Source organism: Falco naumanni, chromosome 13 (genome assembly GCF_017639655.2).
Source record: "Falco naumanni isolate bFalNau1 chromosome 13, bFalNau1.pat, whole genome shotgun sequence".
NCBI lineage: Eukaryota > Metazoa > Chordata > Aves > Falconiformes > Falconidae > Falco > Falco naumanni.
In genome coordinates, this window is record NC_054066.1 from 20,098,524 (window position 1) to 20,120,592 (window position 22,069).

General features: G+C 43.2%; 2 protein-coding genes across 12 annotated transcripts in view; one reads left to right on the forward strand and one right to left on the reverse strand.

Annotated features, from left to right (window-relative positions):
• The window catches only part of MCF2L2 (MCF.2 cell line derived transforming sequence-like 2), a 181,291-nt gene that overhangs the window by 91,883 nt on the left and 67,339 nt on the right, over positions 1-22,069 (forward strand). The window lies entirely within an intron of this gene.
• On the reverse strand, positions 126-21,920 carry B3GNT5 (UDP-GlcNAc:betaGal beta-1,3-N-acetylglucosaminyltransferase 5). Of its 5 annotated transcripts, none has more exons than XM_040613227.1 (2): positions 21,739-21,920; positions 126-5,591 (listed from the first exon to the last, which is right to left on the reverse strand). In XM_040613227.1, exon 2 carries the CDS (start codon positions 5,258-5,260, stop codon positions 4,124-4,126), a length of 1,137 nt encoding a protein of 378 aa, XP_040469161.1. In that variant the 5' UTR covers positions 5,261-5,591; positions 21,739-21,920; the 3' UTR covers positions 126-4,123. The 5 variants fall into 5 exon arrangements, with proteins under 5 accessions (XP_040469161.1, XP_040469160.1, XP_040469159.1 ...); XM_040613226.1 differs by having other exon boundaries at positions 21,692-21,920; XM_040613225.1 differs by having other exon boundaries at positions 21,632-21,920.

The following is a 22,069-nucleotide window of genomic DNA, read 5'->3' on the forward strand; positions in this document are numbered from 1 at the left end:
CTGCGTTTATAGTACATTCACTACAACTATGGTGAAGGTTCAGTAAGATTAAAATTAGATATAGTCAAGTTACTGAAATGCTTCAGACATGCATTTATACACAGTTTATCAGCTGGAAACGCAAGCAAGATTTATCTTTTATTTTCAGTTAGGAGCTTGGGGTTTTTTTGCAATTTCCTTTTTTCTTAGAAGTATTAATTACATGGCATGAGAAAATAAATCATTAGAATAAGCCTTGCAAATATGTACAAAAAAAGCAGTATTAAAGATCATCTCATTGCATTCAGGATATTCACATTTGACTATATGCCTGTAAGAAGCTTCTGGTTTCTTAAATGCAAGCAAAAATCTTCTCTCCCTTTCTGCAAAGTCTTGAGAAAGGGATTATTAATGATGTAGTCTAAAATACTTAAGTCATTTTAGTTTAAGAGGTACAATGAAAATCCAGTTCAATTTAGTTATACTGCACTGTTTCTAGGGCAAGAAGAGCAATGAAAAAGAAAAACAAAACCAAAAACCAGCAAACAAAAAAAAACCCACAACAAAACTCACCCTGCAACAAACCAAACCCCACAGTCTTCACTGACTTAACTTCCTTTGTTCTCTTCTTCAGTACAATTCAGTTATGCCTCTATCTCACTCAAGTATAAGCTGAAATTACTTGATGCAAAAGACTGCATTTCTAAAACTACCAGCTTGATACATTATGCTAGGCAAATGAGAGAAACATACAAAAGTTCAACTTATTCCTATCTGAATTTAATTATACCCTATGAAAATACAACTGGTCTCCAAACCATAAGCTAGTTTTCCAAAGCTGCAGTGTCATCTGAAATAGAACTTGCTTAGATAGATACACATCTCTTAGGAACAGTTGCCTAAAAAGAACATACACATTTGGAGTTAATATTAACAACAGGTTAAGCTTCTAACATCTGGCAGTTTTATACAACTTCAGACCTAGAAGCTTGGTAAACAAATTTATGAGTCCTCTCCTTTCTTGAAGACACCACAAAAGGTTTGGTTCAAGGTAGAATATGAGGAACGGCACAGAAGGGGGAAGCAGTTTGAAGTCCTCTCTTTGACAGGGAACTCGGAACAGCATTTAAAAGCATCAGAGCTCAGCTTGTCAGTTACAAAGACGACATACCTCATTGTGGTGTTTTGTTTTTTTTAAAAAAAGAAATAAGACCGTTTATTCAAAACAAATTTTACAAAACAATTGTCTTTGTGGTACAGAGCAAAGTTTAAGAATAAATATTGAATAATTTGTATAAAAATTTGTAGTATCAAAGGGAAAATGATGCAAACCAAACAAACAAGTAAAAAAATTTTAGCATTAAATATGCTGTGCAACAATGTCAAATTCTTAATGAGGAGTGACCATTCAGGCTGACAAGAATTTTATTTGTAGAAGTAAAACCTGACAGCCCTGCATTGGAGCACTGAGACTATTGTTACAAAAGATTCCAGATGAAGGTGTACAAATCTTAAGTCACCGTTTAGAACCAGAAAATAAGTTTTCCAGCATCTCCATTTTTTGAAAGGAGTGCCTTCATGCTTTCCTTTTTATTCAACAAGCAACTACTCTTCACTGCAGCAAAAGAAAATGCATACTACAAGCATGAGGGCCCTTTTGAAAAACAAACCAAACAAAATTCAAACCAGCTGTAAAACAAAGTGTTACAATAGTAAAAAATGACTTTCAGATAATGGCAAATTACATTTAAGCAGTGTTTTAGGTGTTAGCTAGGTCATTACCCCCATAGAAGTTTAAGCTACTTAGTTAAAACTTATTTTACCTTTTTTTGTATGAGTGAAAATAATAAATCCCAGCACATAGTTATGCTGGAAAAAATGTCTTATTAGTACATTTCTGTTGCATACCGTGTATGAAGACCCTCTTTCCCCACAGTGAACAGGGTGGCTTTTTCTATTAGCGCCATTTTGCTGTGCAGCTTGTTGATTTAAATGGTCAGAGATCTGATGAAGCAGCTTTCCCTCAGCACAGAATACTACTTTCTCTATATGTGCCTTTATTTCTCTGTAAGCCAACAGGTTATATAGATCTAGCGCTGTCTTTTGGGTTTTTTCTTTTAAAGTACCCACATCCTCATTACTGTAATCAATCTGTTCAGGCTGGGTTTGTTCTTTTTAAAGTAGCAGCTGTTACATTCTTCAATCATTCTGAAACTGATAAATGATTTATTTGTGGGTTCTGTACATACCAAATATTTGGGTCCTGTTAGGATTCTTATTCTTTTCTTTCTGGAAAACCAATTACAGAAAGCTATCTATTTCACTTAATTCCAGTAATTACCTACCATACATCTGAAATGGCATCTTAGAGAACAGCAAGCTCACTCCTGGATTCTGTCTACACTAATATAAACCATTAGCCATTCAAACCATTAAAACCTGCAGCACAGCTCCAACAGCTGTAGCAGTTACTTAAGTCTGTATAGCTGTTCTACAGAAAAGTCAGAAAACACAGGTCAGGTACCTCACTGCTCCACACAGGGAGGAACTTCAGGCAGAAGGAAAAAGTCTAGGCTCAGACAGAAAGCAAGTAGTATTGCTCCTGTAATTAGCACATTTCCAACAGATGCTTGATGACTTGTGAGCTTTTGCACTGTTATTGCTCTGCTGGGTAAGCTTGACTCATTCAAGCTTTCAGAAGTAGTTTTCTGACACTATCCATGTTCGAACTTTTTCCAGCATCAGATCAGATCATAAGCAGTATCTGACTGTACCTTGTGGGCTGTGCGTCCAATCCAGGAAGAGCTACCACAGGTTTGGCAATTAGCAACTCAAATATCTGTCCTGAGAGTCTGTGAAAACACCACTAGTGAGCTACACAAGACTGCAGACATCCTAGAACTTTGATTCTCTGTAATATTTATATGGCACCACAGTACAATTCGAAACAGCTGGAGTTTAAATATCACTTGAATTCTATCCTGATCTACAACACAGGTGTTTTATTCCTCCTGCAGCTGATATTAACATTGAAATATATTTAAGATACAGGGTTTTGTGGACACAAACTACCCTGAAATTTTAAAGACTATCCTTGTGCTTAAGGCTACAGAAGTTTTAGTGATTTTGATTTGTGTACTAAGTTTCTGTGGATGATCATCTCCCTATCCTTTCACTGTGAAGTCAAACTTTGTGCAGCAAGTATCTTCCTCCTTTGTTATACAAGCATGAAATTTTGCTTTTTACAGTCTTTAACAGCTTCAAAATACCTGTAAGTAATATTTTTGGGGACTTTTGCTTGCTTTTCACCTTCAGAACCACGAATACTGGAAAGCACATGTATTGTTAAAAAAACACATTTAGCTTATTTGCTTATTAAAGACTGGACTCTAAATATACTGCCTCGGTCTTCAGAAGGCAGAGAAAGATTAGCAAAAAGAGTTACACAAGCAATAGCTTGATTTTTATTCTTTCAGGTTCTAGAGGGAACTCCTTTGTTACTTTAAAACAACCAAGTCAGAGGGCACTCAAACACTGTTTCCCTATTTCAAAGGCTTAGCAAGCTTTGAGGAAAAGGTTGTAGTAGTCTTCACTTCTAGCACTCACTGTTTGTCAATTGTGCAGGTCCATACTTGCTTTCTATGAAGCACTGAGAACTGGTGAATATTTGTAACTGATTAACATTGCTCTAAACTACTGCAATAGTCTCATTCATCAAGACAGAAGTTCTATTTTCCTCATGTTTTGAAAGGTCTACTCCATTTTGATATAGAAGATTATTTTTTATCATATGCCTTAGTTCACATACATTTTTTAAAGAAAACTTAAGACTTACTGACAATTTCAAAGTAGCAGACATTTTCACCAAGCATTTCAAAGTCTAGAAGTCAAGTCCATTATAGTTCATTTAATCCAGATTTGCATCCCTTGGAGAGTGTAAAGGAAGAGGATACAATGTAAAAAGTTGCAGTACAATAGGAGAGTTATTCCAATAAGATATCGTGAACAGGATTTGGGACCATCTTTCCCCCCCCGAACCCCAACTATTCACATGTAAGTTTTACCTCTTTCCACATTTACGCATTTTGAATAAACAGCTACAGTTGTTTTGGCTCAGTCGATCTTCAATGCAGATATTCAAGTATCAAGAAAATGCAGCTGAACAAGGATACGTGTCCTCATAGTATAGTTTACAGAGAAGCACAATATTAACTAGTCTGCAGTATATCCTACCCCAAACCCCTGAAGAAAACTCTTTAACTTTGGGATCTGTAGCCTCCTTCCAGAGCTGGTGAAGATCATCTACGTGTCCATGAGAAGTCATCATTTTTTTATAAATGCAGGGATGATATGGAGCCTTTCCTTCCCCAGAAAAAAATGCATGATATTGTGGTACAATTCCCATTTTATTGGCACAGAGACCCATGAAAACATCATCTATATAAAGACTTGTATTGAGGGTCAATGAAGCCTCATATACTTTAGCTGCTACATCATTTGATATTACATAAGCAGCTCCTGCTGTATAGTCAGGATAAGAGGGCCACTGGTACATTTCATATGGAACATAGTATTTGCTACTCTTGTCTCTTATGGGGGGTGATCCACGATGGACACGACCAATCCAGAAATCTTGAACACCCATTTGTGCTAGACTTTGGAGATAAGCAACAAGATTTGGCATATGGATAAATATATCATCATCTGCAGACATAATGAACTTGGCATGAGGACAGTACGCATTCACCCAGCTAAACTGCAAAAGCAATTTAAGAGTAAGATTGTGAAAAGTATCCAAGAAGTCTTGCTGAATCAAATCATTGTATTTCTGGTCTTCCAGCTGAAGTTCTCTTTGCAGCTGTGTTTGCTGCTGCTGACCTGCTGGTCGCCCTAAAGCAAAAAGAGTTTTAATGTTGGCGTTAAGTTGAGAACGAACATACTTCTCATTACCCCAAGTTTGTCTAATTGCATCCCTCCGATGACGGTTTTCAGGAGAAGACTTCACAAACAATAGGAGAAGGACATCCTGCTGCTGACATTTCTCTCTGTGGTTGATCAGGTACTGGTAGCTTGATACTCTGCCCAAGTTATCCCTGTTGATAGACAGGCTGTCATTCACAAAATGGTAGCTATTTATGAGGTATCGGTATGAATAGGACTTCATATGACTCACAATATGATTATCAAATGGTGCCCAAAAAATCATAAGACACAATACAAAGCAGGTGGCAAATATCTGCAAAAAATGGCATTTTCTGACTCTTCTGGGACTAACAAACATTCTGATGCAGTTTCTATAATCCTTATTCTTGTTTGGGATCAGTGTTTTTACAGTGCCTGTGTTTTAGTTTAAGAGCACAGTGTCACTCCAAGGTAAGTGTCCATCGTAAGGCACGTTGTCTTTCATTCGGTATCCTTGCAAAGCCAGCTTTGCTCACAGATTTCACAAGTCATCTTTCTCAAAAAAGATTTTTCTCTCATGGAAAGAACACAGACAGTTTTGAAAGACAAGACTTGCAGATGAGCGTCTTCCCTTTGGAGCATCTTGACGTGAACGCTACAGCTCTGACTGGGTCTTCTCCTGTGCTTCTTTCCTTCATGAAGATGAATACCTACCAATTGCAAGTGGGGGTGGGAAAGAGGGGAAAAGTTTTAGTGAGCTGTTATTAACACAGGTTAGGTTTTAAGTTTGGCCACAGAAATGAGCTGACTGCTCAGACATTCCCCACCATACCTACCTACGCCCCCCCCCACCCAGGCAGCGAGCTGGAGGCCCCAGCGCAGGCTGCGGGAGGCCGGACAAGAAGGGGAACCTGGCACAGAGGCTTCAGTTCCCACACAAGACACCCTTTCTCAGAAAATCCCACTGCCCTTAGTTCTTTTAAGCTAGGAAGGAAACCACACCTACAAATGGTGGAGTTTACAAGTTGTCTTTAAGCAGCCTCACAGAGCGAGACCCAGGCAGAGATGTGCCGCTGCTGCCGGCGGCGGGAGCACCAGGCCACAATGGCGGAGCCCCCGCAGGCCTCGCCTCACAGCCACCACCTGCCTGTCCTGCACCCAGGCTCTCTGCGAGGGGCCCGGGGCCCACTGGGGAGCAGGCGAGCAAGGCAGCCCTCAGGCTGGCCGAGGGCTGTGGGGGTGCAGGTCAGGCAGGACCCCCGTACCCCAGCCCCGCACAGGCCCACTGCCTCCACCCTGAGGGAAAGGGCCACCTCCATGTCACCCCGTTGCCGGAGCTGGTCTGTCCTGCCCCAGCCCTGGTAGCAGTGCAGCCGCCTCATCCAGCACCTTCCCTGCAGGGGCCGCGAGCCCAGGGCAGCGCTGCTCTCCTGCCTCTGCCCGGGGCAGGCCTGCTGAAGGGAAGCCGCCATTAAACCTCCACAGCCAGCCTGAGGTTGGCTGAAAAGTGCCACTAGTACAACCAAGCTCCAATGGCACCCATTACCAAACATCCCATGTATCAGCTTAGGACCTCTACTTTTTAACTGATGGTGCAGACAGAGATTGATTGTAATCCCAGCTACCGTTATGAGGCAGGTTACGAGCAAGCTACACCAGACAGCACCACACAGACTCTCCAGTTAGGCACCCCTCTCACGGACACACCGGTTAAGACCGGACAGCTAACGTTGCAGTACTCCTGTCTCTGCTACCAACCAGAGTTTTAGTGAAGAAAATAACCCTAAGCACAGAAAGTCCAACCAAATCCAGCCTTCTCCCCTGCAATTTGTAAAATTCACTTCTTGCAGCCGGAGTTGTCTCTCCTATCTAATAAACAAAACCAGGCTGAATTAGAAGTACTTGTTCATCCCATAAAAACCTGACAACAGAGTAAGCTCTCAGTCCAGCAGGAAACGCAGGACTAGCACCATAAGGAACAGCACCCCACAAGCTAAGCACTACTTGCACAGACACACAGCCCCTGAAGCAAGAGAGCACAAGCTGTCACTATTATGTTAAAAAAGTTACATGCAACACAAATGTTTTGACATTGTTTTACCCATTTGAGGTCTTGCAACTAGACAGCATGACAAGAACAGAACAGATTATACAGCGATAAGAAAACCTGCAGCAATTTTCTGCTGTAGTTATCTACGACAGGAAGGGGACTGGCTGTTAAAAATGGAACCTGTGCATTGGTGCAGTTGAGGCTTGCAAATTGTAGTGCATAACAAAAAAGCTGTATGGGCAGTTTGGTGAATAAAAGTCAGCCCTTTTTATAGTATCAGTTTAAACCCTTTTTATTTTGGAAACATGAAGCTAAACAATGCACCTCAGAGTTATAAACTCAGCAACTTTACAATAGAACGCTAGTGCAAAGCTTACTGCTTTCAGATGAAGCACAGAGATGCAGGCAAGCTGGCATGTCACAGAAATCCAGACATTTGATAGCTCCTTTGGGAGGACTGGGTCTGAAGATGCCCGCTACTTCCTGAGAGTGAGGATAAGTTCTGGTTTTCCCTCCAACCTAGATACTTATTGGTGCTCTTTTCCAAAAACTCTGTACTCTTTGTGAAGTTGACCAGCTAGCACTAATGCTGCAGCATTATTCCCCCAACTAAGTTTACAAAAAAAAAAAAAGGTAAGCTCAGCCTAGGTGGTCAGGTTGCCTGATCATCGTGACAGCTTAAAACAGCTGACTGACTTTTCTGAAAGTTAAAGAGAGCAGGAGGCAATCTATTTAGCCACTTGAAGCAAAGTCTACCCTGGTAAACACTGGAATCCTAGTCACCAAATACAAGTTTTTTAGGTTACACTTGGATAACATGTTTTGGCAACAATATGCAATTGCCCAAGTCATCTGGTAAAAAGAGACAACAGTCAACATCACAAACACAAAAGTGAGAGTCGCTGAAGACTAGCAGTGAAACTAACCTACATGACAGTTATTGCCACTAGGGAAGAGTAAGCACCTCCAGAACAAAAAACCAGCAACCACAAAACACAGAAGTCACCACGGAAACAGCTTTTATTATGGAGCAGATGGTAGGGCACAAGAGATGCACATAGATTTTCTGCTCCCTTGCACCCCCCCTCCTGGAAATCAGAGATGCTGGAAAGAAAACTTAAGCTTTTCCTTGAAGAAAAAACAAGCCATGAAATCACCTGACTAAAGGCTGGAACAGTCTGGTGTATCACTACCTCGATCTAGTTCAGGGGAATTAGATCAGCCTTTAGTAGACAGAAGTTGTTCAGAATTCCCTCTCAGAAACATCCCATCTTTCATTGTCAGAACTTTTTACAGCTCATTTACAACACCCATCCTTCGGGCTTAGTCATGCTCTCCTTCCCTTAACAGGAGAACAGGCTGACTCACCACAGGAGCTATTCACTGACAACTAATTCTCAAGATTCTGAGAAAAAAAAACCCAACCACCATACCATACCCATGTGTTCTCCCCAGCAAGAGGAAACATGGTGGAACAGAGATAAAACCATCCTCAACGGCCATTTTTTCTGACCATAGTTAAAAGTGTTTTGCCTCTTGGTGTGCATTTTCTTACTTACGGCTTGGAAGCTTTTAGATCCACTGAGATTGGAGAAAGACTGGAAAAACCAAGCACCCATACACAGTTCCTGTAGCTGCCTTCCTTTCTGGTAGATTTAAGATTCACAACTCATGCAGTCTAGTTGCAAGTACTGCAAGCCTTTTTCACCCTGCAGCGATCCTACCTTTGCTAAAGGGCTTTGTAATTTAACCTTTCAGTATTACAAGCATGACTGTCATTTGAATGTAGTAACTATTTACACTTCTGTATTTTGCATTCAGAAGATGTTCTAGGATGAAAGTGGAGCTACCATGGTTTGTTACGCAAACTAGGTATCTTGTAGAATGACCACTGTGGAAAAGCAGATCCTTAGAGAGCTACTTTAAATGCTCACAGAAGTCAGTATTTGAAAAAAGTCAGTCTGAAGTTAATTTCAGGACAGAAACAGAACAGTTTTGGAAAGTCCTCTGAGGAGAGACAGACATGGGAGATCCTAAAGAAACAGAGACACTTTAGACATGAAACACCAGAGACACAGACCTGCAGGGAAAAGAGCCATGAAGGGACAACATTCACACATAAGGCACTCCAACACGGAAATTTTTTTCCAACTACCACCACCCCGATAAAAACCCTAAACTCAAGGGAGACCAACTAAGACCGCCCAGAGGGAACACCCCACAACTCCCAGCTACAACTTCTGTCATGTGGTACGATACACATGCTGGGCTTTAATTAACCTGTAAGATCTGACATACCACATCCCTGCGTGACACATTTTAGGACAAAGACAGAGATCGTAATATACAGTTATTTTCACTCCTTCTGCCTAGGACAGAAGCTATGTTTAAATCACAAGCGGCTTTTCCCAGGCAATGCAGGATATTCCAGGAAACACCATTCTAAATAGAACCATTTTGCACTATCAGCTTGTAGCAACTGTCCCTTTCACATCAACAACTCTTAGATGAAGTTCAGAAGATCTACAAGAAAGAACACCTCAAACATTACCTAGTTTCAAACAGAAGTCATCTGAAGAGCTGCTGATCTCTTATGTCCATGTCTTGACCTTGGCTGTGCCAAAGAGACACTTTAAGGGTGCAGTCCTATGGGATGGTTGACATCAAAAGCTTAACTGCTGCCAGTTGGGAACAGCCTTAAAGTCACTCTTCCCCAACCCATCCTCACCACACAGACCTTCCACAGCTTGCAACAGCTCTGGAGCTTATACAGTTGCTCAACAAGCCAAATTCAGCTTCCTCCCAACATCTTCCCCTCAGAAAGCAAACTGCTGAAACCCTGCAGGAAAGATCAGAGTGCTTAATTCAGGTCAGGCTGTATCTAGAGCCTAACCTAAGTGCACAACAGCACTCAACGGTTTCCTTTGCAGAACCAGATGTAACGCACGTTTCTGAAGTTTTCAGTCTTTTCAATTTTAAGGCTACTACCAGGCCCTGTGTTACTACAGAAAACTTTAAAGTCTAGGGCAGGCTTTTGGTCTGAATTCAGACTAGTCCTGTCACATGAGCTACTCCAGATAGGACTTTTTTAATAATGGAGCGGGATGTCCAGGTTAGGAGGCACACTGCAGAGATGCTCCATCCTGCTGGAAGACTTCAGATGTCACATGGACCTAAACTGCAGCACCAAAGGAGTGTGCCCAATCACAGAGGTGACCAGAAGCAGAAACTCTGCAGTTAAAGCTGCATGGCCCAAGATTAGCACTGCCTGGATTTAATTCAGACAAATTTGTCAAGCTCAGTGTAATACGACAATCCTGAAAAGAGCAAGCTGGATTTTCTTGAAGCTTTCAAAATCTCTTTAGAAAGGAGTTACAGGGTTCAAAGAACACATCTTGGCACATTTGACAGTTTTGTTTAAGTAGAATTTTAAACTAGTTTGCAATGTTTGGTTTCTGAGCAATTTAAACAGTTAAAATTCCTATGAAATTGAACTCCAGCAGTACTGATTTATATACTGCTTACACCAAAAGACCAACAGAAACGTAGTCAAGTTAGCACATCAACTAAGCCATCAAAATACAAAATTACACGTTTATCAATATTTTCCCTTCCAATTGACTACTTAAAGGGTAAGAAAGTATGTGCCTAAGTTCATGGGAGCAAAGCCTGAATGGACATTGCTGCTTACAGCTTTAGCTACAAGATTACATAATCCAGGTTCCTCACCATTTTTCTGTTGCTGACATGTCTTCACAAGTCATGCTATCTGCCATCTCTACCCTGGCCTATGTCCTCCTTCACTCCCCAAGATCTGAAGAACTCTTTATACATTAATAATTTGCTTTAAAACTAATCTTCAAGTTCCTCATAGATGAGCTGTATCACAAAAGAAAACTGAACAGAAACACTAAGTTACACCTGTGACACTTCTAGGATTTCCTGCAGTAGTGACAGGTCACTTTAAGGAAAAAAAGATGCATTAAGGTACTTAGCTAAACCTTCCTTCCTATGTAGTTCACAAGTGCCAGGATGGAAAGAAAGCATAAGCACACAGCCTGCAAAGAAAATAATTTCAAGTATTGTCAAAACTTCCACTGTTACACCTTCTTCTGTACAGAACTGGTGAGAAATGGATGTCAATTTGGACAGGTATCCCACAGAAAAATATAGTCACAATGACAATGGGATTAACAAAAAGAACCAGCCTACTGCTATGAAGATCTATGCAAAGTTTAGAGTCAAGTCATAGATGCTGCATCAGTAAAGAACATTAATGCAGGGATCACTGACGGTAGCTTTGAAAATTTTGTTTCAAGAACATTTAACACACCTTCTGCAGTCTCATATGCAGGCTTTGCCTGCAAATTCTTTAGTTTGCCAGCAGCAGGCAGGGGACAGTTTCCTGGGATGTTAGAATCTGCATTCTTAGATGTTTTTTGTGCATGCATTGAGAATCTCTCAGATTGAGCAGACACCTGATTTTTCAGGTGAAACTTAACACCTTCCAAAACACAGACTCCTTGAGTGATTCTGAAGTCGCTCAGTCAAAAGTAATCCCCTTATGAAAAATAACGGGCCCTGAAGTATAGCATTTCCTTCAGGGGAGCTTTGTATCAGAGATAACAGCAGCATCATATAGAAAAATGAGACACAAAGCTGCAATCACTTACTGCTTCTCATTGATGTGTAACACTTCTAAGTGCTGGGGCAATCTCTGAAGTGTTCATTGGTAGAGAAATTCAAAGGATGGCAAAGCATTAGACTGCAATTGAGCAAAGCATTTCAACTCCTTCAGGGCTGGAAGCAGAAACAGATTGTAATACTCAACTCTGCCAAGAGACATCTAAGTGCCAGTAGAGATGTAGTTTCTACAGAGATTTTGCACTTGCTGTGCCCACTGGGTGGAAAGGAAGAGGGCGATTTCTTCCATTTCCCCTAAAAGGAGCAGCAAGCTTCCCAGCTGCTACAAGCAAATCTAAATGGAGACATCTGCCAGTATGGACAGAATTGCCTTAAGGTGCTTTCATCAGTCAGTCCCCTAGAACACTTACTGTGCAGATATCAGGAGAGGAGCAGAATCACATCTTTCAAGCACCAGTCTATGCTTAGACTGCAGTTTTCAGTTGCTTTAACCTACTATATCCACTGCAGACTCTTCCCCATACAAGCTAAAAAGGAGGACTGCATTTTCCAGCATGAAAACCTCCAAAATACAAGTAATTTAGTTCAAGGGATTTTGCACAAAATGCACAAGCACCAACATGCAATTCTTTGGTTTGTGTGCAGCAGATTGGGTGAAAAGAGCCAGTTCTTCATACCAACAGTAAGGATAATACTCTGAATTTTCAGAGTCTGGCAGCAACCTGATTGAGGCCACACGCCCTCATTTTCTGAGAAGAGTGACTAAGAGCACTTAACCTCCACGCAGCAAGTCAGAGCCCTAAGATACAACTACAAAGGCCGTAGTGGTACCTATTGTACAACCCATTGCACCCGTTTCAGCAGATGCCAGTGATAAGCTCTAATACTACACCGAACAGCAGTCTGTATTTATATAAATTCACTTTTACAGTGCCAGTATTTAAAGACGTGCGAGATTGGTACACATTCCTTTCAATTCCCATGTAATAAGGCAAAAATAGACAGCAAAGGGGCAGAGCACACTAACTGCAGCTGCTCACGTTACCCATTGGGTGTAGGTGGCAGAGCTTTAAGTATCAAATCCATTTGCACAGCGCTACTCTTTCTGCTTCAGAGCGGCACTTCAGTCAGCACTTTTTACAGGCTCCAGAAAGCTTCCCCCCAGTTTTATAGCAGGTCATGTCTGTTCATATTTGGAACCTTCTGTACAAGTGGTGTAAAGAATTTTCTAGTGACTATACATCAGTCTCAGAGTATGCAAAGTGGGTGAGGATCGCAAAAGGCATTACTAAGAGGGCTAGCTTGCCACTGCTTTCTATCCCACATTAGCGTACTCATCTCTTTACAAATGTGTATTTCAGACAACCTTGCAAGAAGGACATCCCATTACACAGGTCAAGCTCTCAGCTGAAAGTTGGCTCAAACTGAAGGCTGAAGAAAACTGTTTTGCCCACAATAAAGAAAGCAATTAGCATCATAGAATGATAGAATCATTTAGGATGGAAAAGACCTTTGAGATCATCAAGTCACGCCATTAACCCAGGACTGCCAAGTCATCACTAAGCTCCACGTCTACAGATTTTTTTAATTACCTCCAGGGATGGCGATTCCTCTACCTCCCTGGGCAGCCTGTGCCAAAGAAATTGTGAAAAAGCAAGCAGTTATGGATCTAGTCCAAAGCTCAATACTGGATGACAAGAGAATGCAAATTCTCTAGTTACACAGTAATGCTGAATCCCTGTTTCATAGCATGTTAAAAGTTGAAGAGCTACAACATTACAGTCATGCCTAATCAGTAATTCCTTCTGCTGCCATTAAGTAAGCCCATTCAAATATTTATTTGCAGCTAGAGATGTTATTTCCTGCCTGCTTTCCCCACAAACCTAAGGTGATTTCCAGTCTCCAGGCCATACCTGAAGATCAAGCTGAACAAGTATCTGAGGCAGACTAGCTGCCAGCTGCCAAGCTAAAAGCAGAAGTCAAAAATTTAAGACTGACAACTAATTGCAAGATGACTAGTTTAAGTTGCCTTTCTATGGGGCCTCACTTTTTTTTCAGAATACTTTTCAAAAAAATACAGTGAGTTAGAAAGTGCACGAAGAACTCATTTAAACAGAAGGCCAATACTGTTGTACCATGGCTGTTTCTAAACCATGCTAGACTTTGCTATCCTCGTTCCATGTTTTAAGTTTTTCATTCCAGAGTAAACATTCTCTCATCTGCTCTGCAGCCAATCTCTCTTCCTCAGATAATACTCTAGCCCATGATCCCAATTCAGCATCCAACTCCAGATGGATCTCTCTTATTGTGGCAAAAATTTAGTCAAAATCTGGATGTTACACATGTCACTAGCATGCAGGCACCAAGGCAGGAAGACAAATCAATTCAATTTGTAGATTAAAATGCAGGGATTTTTTGTGCACGGCATTGCATTTTTTTTTTTCTTTCAGTTAGACCAGCAATGAAAAAACATGTTGGAATTAAAAAGAAGTCAAGTCAAATACTGGTTAACTTACTGGGTACAGGAAATAGTGGAGGTTTTTTTCGTGTTCTATTGGGCTACATCTCTCTTTTCCAGATTTAAGTTTGCACAGGTCAGAGATATGTGAACTCACGGTCCACACAGCAGAGTAACATCCCATCTAGACTTTCCAAATCAGCTTAGCTGCCTAAGTTTGCCTCTCTTATGCATGGCTTATTAACCTTAGCCAAGTGTCACGCTGCCCTACCATCCAGACATTTATACTCCATACACAACTGAGCATGGCAGAAGTCTTGGATCACCCCTTTCTGTATCGAATCTTTTCCTCCAGTAGTTCACGTTCCTAAACCTACAAGTAAAGCCCTGGGAAGCAAGTCTGCAGGTTTACTTGTCTACCCGCAAACCACGCACACAAGAGTTTAAGGAAGCTGGGCTGCAGAACACTGGTGCTGGTTCCCATCTGAATAGTACCTGGGGTCAGTAGGAGCCAACATCACTTTTGCTAAAAACTCTTCCACTTAGATAACCCAAGTCATATAGTCAGGAACACAGCCTGTTTTTCAGTTCTTTATACATGTTGTAGAAATTAAGGAGCAAATCAGGTCCCAGTCCTATGCACGGGGACACCAGACAGTGCAGACTAATTTGCTGTGTTGCCTGGGAAGTACCCGGGTCTTCAGTTTCAAGGCCATGCTTTCCTCATCACATAACACAAGCAAGCACAAGGTCTAACACTAGGTTGAATCCACCATGCAGAGATGTACCTCAAGCAAAGCACACATCTACACACAAAGGTGTCCTAGGAATTTAAGGCAGTCCTCTTAAAGCAACTATAGGATCAGCTTAGAAAAGAAGCAGCTCTGTGGAAAAAAACAATACTTCTATCAATACCTAAGAAAGCATCTACATATATAATTCAGAGACGAGCTTTCCGATGAATGAAAAAAATCATGAGAAAGGGAACCTCTTTAAGATTAATGATCCCCTAACAGCTCATCACCCCCGCAAGCGTAATGGGGCTGCCATTGCAACACTTCAAAGCCCTCCTCTTGAGATCACAAAGAGCAAATATTGCTTAAGCCACTCTATCTTTCCTTACACCCACAGATCGACAAGCACTTAAGAACAGACAGTCATTGCATGCTCTGTTCCCTTGGCCCTTAACAGAATCATGCCTTGTTCATTCTCACCCCTTCCCGTTCACCACTGTGCATAGCTGCCAGCAAATCTTAAGCTGAAAGAAGTGTTGTATTCTACTTGAGGCTGAGGGAAGAGGACAGTTATTAATAACCCTGTCTGCTTCTTGGATAATCTCATCTAGTGAGTTGTCTTCTTTTATTAATAGGAAATCAATCTATTCGAATGAAGCAAGCAGGCTATCTGACCATGTATTCGCTTCTTGTTTAGTATTTGTAGTTCAGTGTTTTCTTAAGAGATTAATTCCCTTTTGTGGTAGTTCAGCACTAATTTGGCACCAAATGCAAATGCAGTGTAGAAGTCTCTCTCTCTCTCTCCACACACTATGTATGTACACCCACACTTTTTACAGAAGCATGAAGTACTAGTCATTCAAGATACATCAACAGAAGTTAAGAAACTTAATTTTTAATTAATTCAATTTTGAAGTTACATAAACAGCACCTTGAATTCCATAAAAGAGTCACCCTAACTTCAGGCAAATAGTCTAGAAACAGCAAACACACCACACTGTCGGTTTCTCCTAAGTCCCAACTTCCAGACTGCACACAGTCTTCACTGCCATAAGAAAGCCCCAAACAGCTTTAAAGCTGAAACTGAATAAACACGCTAGAAGCATTACATTGAGGTACACGTATGTTAAGTCAAACTCCTAGCAAACAGACACAATCCAGACCTGTTAGGTTTGTGCTCTCCTATCTCTCTCCAAGACACCACTTGTTGAGGAGCGGCAGTCAGTTTGAAGAGAGGGTTAAAGAAAACAGCAAAGAAAGTTTTGCCAAATTTAAGTGTACTGGAAGAGCCAGCCACCGGAAAAGTAGAGGAGTGTTTTCTGCATTTGCAACAGCTGTTGACAGAAGTCACTACTGGTTTAGCACTTCCATGACATTTGGATTCATATGGCTAGCTAACCTCCTTTATTTCAGTAGCACAGCATTAAGCTAAGGTGTATCTCAATTATTTTATATGACTACATAAGTTCAAGGTTTTAATGTAGTTTTCACATTTTGAATAGTTTTCAAGACAGTCAAGTATTTCACATAAAGTTACAAAGAACCAACAGCTCTTGAAGAACAGACTCAATACAAAAGATCCTACATACATGTTGGGGGTCTCCATGTTTGTTTCAAGCAAGCTGGAAAGCCAAAATCCTCAGATTTTATCATAAAGTGGATCGAGAACCACCTCAACACATACAAAGGAGCTGCAGATTGGCTGGAATAATAGCGGCACAAGGCTTTGTTTAAGCCTGTCTGCAGACTGGGTGGGATGAATTCCATTAATCCTCTCCTACTTCTGTGGGAACCAAGGAAAATTTTGGCCTTTTATACAGCCTTTTTTTTCAAGGCAACAAGGCCAGGGACTAAACAGGAGACACTCATCTGCTTTTTTCTGTTACAAAACATGGGGAGCAGGAACAGCACAGGCTCATGGCAGAAAAGTGGAAGAACAGAACCAGCACCCCCCACACGCACCAGTGAGAAACATGACAATACAGTAAGCTGTAGCAACTCAAGAACAGCATCCTGCAGTTTCTAGCTCACCACAGATGAAGTACCCTCACTGAGAGCTGCTAACAAGTCAATGGCCGTAACACACCGCAGAACAGAAGACTACACAAAGAATTCCTCAGGCCTAGCTTCAAGATTCAAATTGGATAAGAAAAGTCAAACAAAGGAGCTGCAAAACACTCCCAACATGTTTAATAAGCAGTGAGGTTTCTCTAAGACTACAGTCTTTGTAAATTAACATGAAGCAACTTGTGTATTTGCATTTAACCAGAAGTACTTGTCTCTGCTTAGGAGAAATGGATAGTAGGTCACACTATTTAATAATATCAAGAGCCAGTAAAAATAGTATTTTTAAATTTATAAATGTGTCTGTTGTATATATGTGTGTATATACACACACATTTATATGCAAGACTGATGTAAGGCCAAGAATGTAACTGAACTGCACACAGCACAAGATTAAGCTCTGCTGCGAGGACAGTTTAGTGAAACAGAGTGAAGTAGAAACTACAAATGGAATTCATTAGGAGGCAGACCACAAAACACCAGTCTGTGGACTCTAGAAGGAAGCTACAAAGATGGGAGCAGAAGCTTAAAAGACAGGGATGACTTAAGGCAGAAGGAAAAACAAAAAAATCCATTAAAGATGCCTGCTCATTCTAGAAAGTTGAGCTTAGAGAACAATGCAATAGAAAGTCAGTACTTGTAATTACCACAAGACTTCACTTGGGTCTTTCAAACAAAGCAGCCAGAAACTCAGAAAAGAATTAGTCGCAAGTATGGTACCTTTACCACCCCTGCTACCCATTACAAGGGTTTCCTACTGAAAGTGTAGTGAATAAGTATTTTATTGGAAAGTCAGGAAAGCTACAAGGAAGAGTTGCAAAAAGCACTGCCTAGTCTTAACAATAAAACACACTGATTACATACCCGAGTATACAGTGCAAAATGAAAGGCTAATCTTCCTTTAGTTAACCAAGTCAAGTAGAAGAAAATCCATCTATCCTCTATTTCATATTCCATGGAAAACCACAACTAATAGAGGGCTGAGGGAAGGGGGCTGCAGTGGTGTACAATGAATAGCAGTTTAAAGAACAAGAAAAACTCTAAGTTTCCTGCCCCAAGACAGAAGGCTAGTTTACATCAATCAGCACAAGACTCTTCGGGTTCTTAGCAGCAGCCCAACTGGAAGAAAAAAGCTGCAGGATGCAGCAGGAGAAATGTGAGCAGAAAGTGACTTACTGACCCAACAGCAAATTCAATTTGAAGCAACTTTCCTCAGTCTAAATGCCAAAGTACTAGCTAAAAATCTCTTCCTTTGCTGGTATGTCCCAAGGCACCTCCAACAGTACATGATCTGTGTTGGCAGAAGGGGTTCTTTATTTCAAAGTTGCTGCACCCGAGTGGGTGAGGTTGAGTTGCTGCATCTGAAAGGTGACAGCTTACCTTCAAGGCACCAGCAGCATTCTTGGAAGTTTTGAGTAACCGAACCCTTTTTATTCAGACTGTAAGACTACATCCAGCAAACTGGAGATGGCACCAAACTTGACCTCATGAAACTGATTTGCAGCAGGTAAACTTGCACTGTACTACAAGGCAGTCTGCGGTCTTTAGCAATATGTAGACCTATGCCCCTCTTCAACAGTCCTTCAAACCAGAGTTACTTTTGCTTACAACATTCTCTACTTTCAACATCATCTGTCCACAGGATGTTTAAGCAGTCCTGAGATCTGTTAGATTTTCTGAGTTATTTGGGCATGTAGCAGCAGCATCTCCAAGCCACAGTTCTATGTTGAAGATCAGACTACGCAGTCGCCCAAGCAACAGGTAAACTTCAGGACTGGTACAGGTTCATACTAAAAAGTTGCAATTCTAAAGCAAAGGGGTTGTTTCATCATCCTATTCCCATACATTCTGATGGTTTCTCCATTGACTACAGAATCTAACTGGTGTCATCTTTCACAGATCCTTCAATAGCATTCCTCCCCTTGCTTCCCAAGGGCAAATATCCTATTCTCAAAACTTATGAGAAAAGGGAAACCTCTCAAGTGTCTGTGACTTATTTCAGCCTTTGAAGACTCAGGAATGTACAGATTTCTGTTCAGAATCTGGAGCACAGTTTCCCAAATATTGCAAAGATTCCAAATACACAATGCCTGCTGTATCAGTGGAAAATCCTGCTGTCACTTCCAGCCAACCTGACAGAGGTGCACCATGCTGCTTTGCACTGGAATTTGAAGAGTAGTTATTACTGAGGTCTGCTAAATGGTCAGATAGCCTCACTCAAGATGTGTGTATCCTAGGAAGCTGATAAAGGTACTTTACTAAACCCTGCAGGCTGGTATGGAAGGAAGTTCTAGCAGCACAACACTAATCCATCACTTTTAGCCAGTTCCAAGGCCCAGCAGACCCACTGCAGTAACAGCAAAACTGCAGTGAGGTTTCCCAACAGCAAAACTCCCTCCCACTTCTGTACTTTTAGTAAGCAACATCAAGTTAAAGGATTACCTAGACAATTCCTCAGGTACAGACAGATAGCCATGGGAGATGAGGCAATGCTTAGCACATCCTGGATGCCATGACACTTGTAGGTGCAGAAAAACACCCAACACAAGCCACTGGCATTTCAAATGATAAGCTATGACTTGCAGGGTTTTCCACATGCTTCTCCCTGATCTGTAGGTGAACTGTCATTCCTAGCTTCAGTACTCACTATTCCAGTTTGTCCAGAGAGACTGTCCCAACTGCTGGCTTTGAGCAGAATGAGCAACCAGTTTGATTCTCAGTAATTATGGATCTTAGAGAAAACAAAGCGATACAGTTTTGACCGACTCAATGGAAGAGAGCTACTAAGCAGATATCACTATTGCATTTCTAAGCAGAAAAAAAACCCCAAAACCTTACCAGCAAAAAAGCCCATATTTTTACCAAAATGATATATTTCTGTATATAACAGATGGTCGGCTTCTATGAAACTAGTTCTGTGCAGAACAACCAGTAACTCCCATAATACCAGAGCAACACCCAGCTCTATGTGACAGTCCAGCCTTCTGGAATACTGCTAGAATACTCCATGGCTGTTATCAACTGTGATTTAATATTGCCTGCCCTGCTCAACAAGGGAAAAAAAAAAAGCTGGCATTATCCTCTCTTAGATTACAACTGTTTTCCCTTCTTTTAAAATAATCTATCCCTTTGCTGACCCCATCCCTTCCCCTTTCCAACTGCTAGGAGGAATGCAAGAATTGGGGAGGAGAAGTGAGAACAAGACAGCATCATACAAAACAGATTTCAACAGCCACATTAGGCGTTTCAACACTACTGCTAAGGGATCCTCAGGCGTAAGCCTTGGCGAGTCACTAGATGAAGATGCACGTACAGAGTCCTCCACCGCTTTGCACGGCCAGAACACAATTACAGGCTTTTCTTTTTGGCATTGCCTTGCACTTAGTTTAGTTGCTTACAACAGAGCCAGTCTCCCCTCTCTGGACACTCCCAACATCTTGCTCAGCAGCAGCTCAAGACACTAAAAAGCACAGGCGTTCCGATGCGCCCCCAGCGAGGGCGAGCACCCCGCCTCCCCTTCCCCCGCCGGACCCCAGGGCTCTGCCCCACGCCCCGTCCTGGCGCGGCACCCAGCGCATCCCAAGATCTTCCCAAAACCCGTGAAACCCAGAAGGCTCGGGAATACTGGGACGCTGGCACTGGGGCCGGCCGCAGCACCGCCACCCCCCCGCCACCGCCAGCTGCGGGGCGCCCGCGGATCCCGACATGAGCCAGATCGATCGTTCGGGACCGCCCCGCCCCGCCTGCCCCGGGCACTCGCGGAGCCCCGGGCACCCGCGGAGCGCCGGCAGCAGCTCCGGCCATGCGGCCGCCCCTTCGGGCAGACAAAGGAGGGGGCCGGCGCGGCCCTGCCCCTCGCACACCCCCGCCGCAGCGGCGCGCCCGACCGCCGCCCGCCGGCTCCGCCGCAAAAAAAAAATAATTAAGGCGCTTTTTGAAAGTGTTCGGTATCTCCCCCTTTCGCCTAATGCGTTTCCTCACGCCGATTTTTTCCTACGGAGTCCCCAGAAGTAGTTCGGGAGAGGGGTGGGTGCTCCCGGCGGGGCGCCGCCAGCCTCCGCGCGGGGAGAGGAGCTCATTAGCGCTAACGAGGGCAGGGCGCGAGGGCTGCCCCGGCGCCTTCGGGGGCGCGTCCCCGTGTTGCAACCCAGGGCTGAGCGGAGAAACTCCGAGCCGGAATTGCGAGTTCCTTAGGCGGGGGAAGAAAAAAGCCCCACACCCACTTTTCCCGTAGAGGAAAAAAATAAATAAAATAAAATTAATATTTAGAGCAATGGGAACGCGGGAGCGGCTGCCGGATGCAGGGCCGGGGGCGGCGGCGCTGCCACTGCTTTGATTTCCCCGCAAACCTTGAGCGGCTGCGAGTTTTTCCTTCCGCGGCTCGGGGCGTGAGTAATACCCCGAAAGGGCCACAAAATGTTTCAGAGTTTTCCCTGCTTTTTCTTTTCTTTGAATACAATCGACAATCAGACAATGGCAAGAGACCCGGGGGGAATCTGCTAGAAGGCTCCGCAAAACACAGAAAAACCGCGGTGAAGTTTGGGTCTCGTTCACCGCAGAAATGTGAAAACCCAAAAGCCGGACAAAACCCTTCTTTCTTTACGGCAGGAGTAAGACAACCGCGTTCGGCGAAACCTTTTAAACAAAGCAGTCGGAAAACTAGTTTGCCCAAAGCATGGCACCGCAATTCCAGAAACGCGGAGAAGCGAGACACCCTCCGCCCCGGAGCAGCCCAGCCCCTGCAGCCCCCGCAGCCAGACAGAGAGGAGAAAGCAGAGTACATTCGCTAACTTTAATTACCCAGCTACTCGCTTCACACCGAAAGCGAGGGAGGCGGCTGCTCTTTGCAAGCGAACGCACCAGCAGAGCAGGAGGGAGGGCGGCCGGCCCGGCGCAGACGGCGGTACCTGACCGGCGAGCCCCGGCAGCCGCTGCCGCCGCTTCCGTCCTCGGGGCAGGGGGCTCGCGCCGCCGCCCGCGCGCGCGGGCCGCCCCAATCGCCCGCCGCATATAGGGGCCCGCGAGCCGCGCAGCCAATCGGCGCCGCCTCTCCTCCCCCTCCGCCGCGCGCCGGGGCTCGGCCCCGCTCGGCGCGCGCGGCGCGGGTGTCCCGCTGTTTATAAACACCCGCCCGGCGCGGGGCGCCTCCGCCGCCGTGCGTGCTCCCCGTGCCGGGGTGGTGCAGGGTTGGGGTTTTTTTTTCTTTTTTTTTTTTTTTTTTTTTTTTTTTTCTTTTCT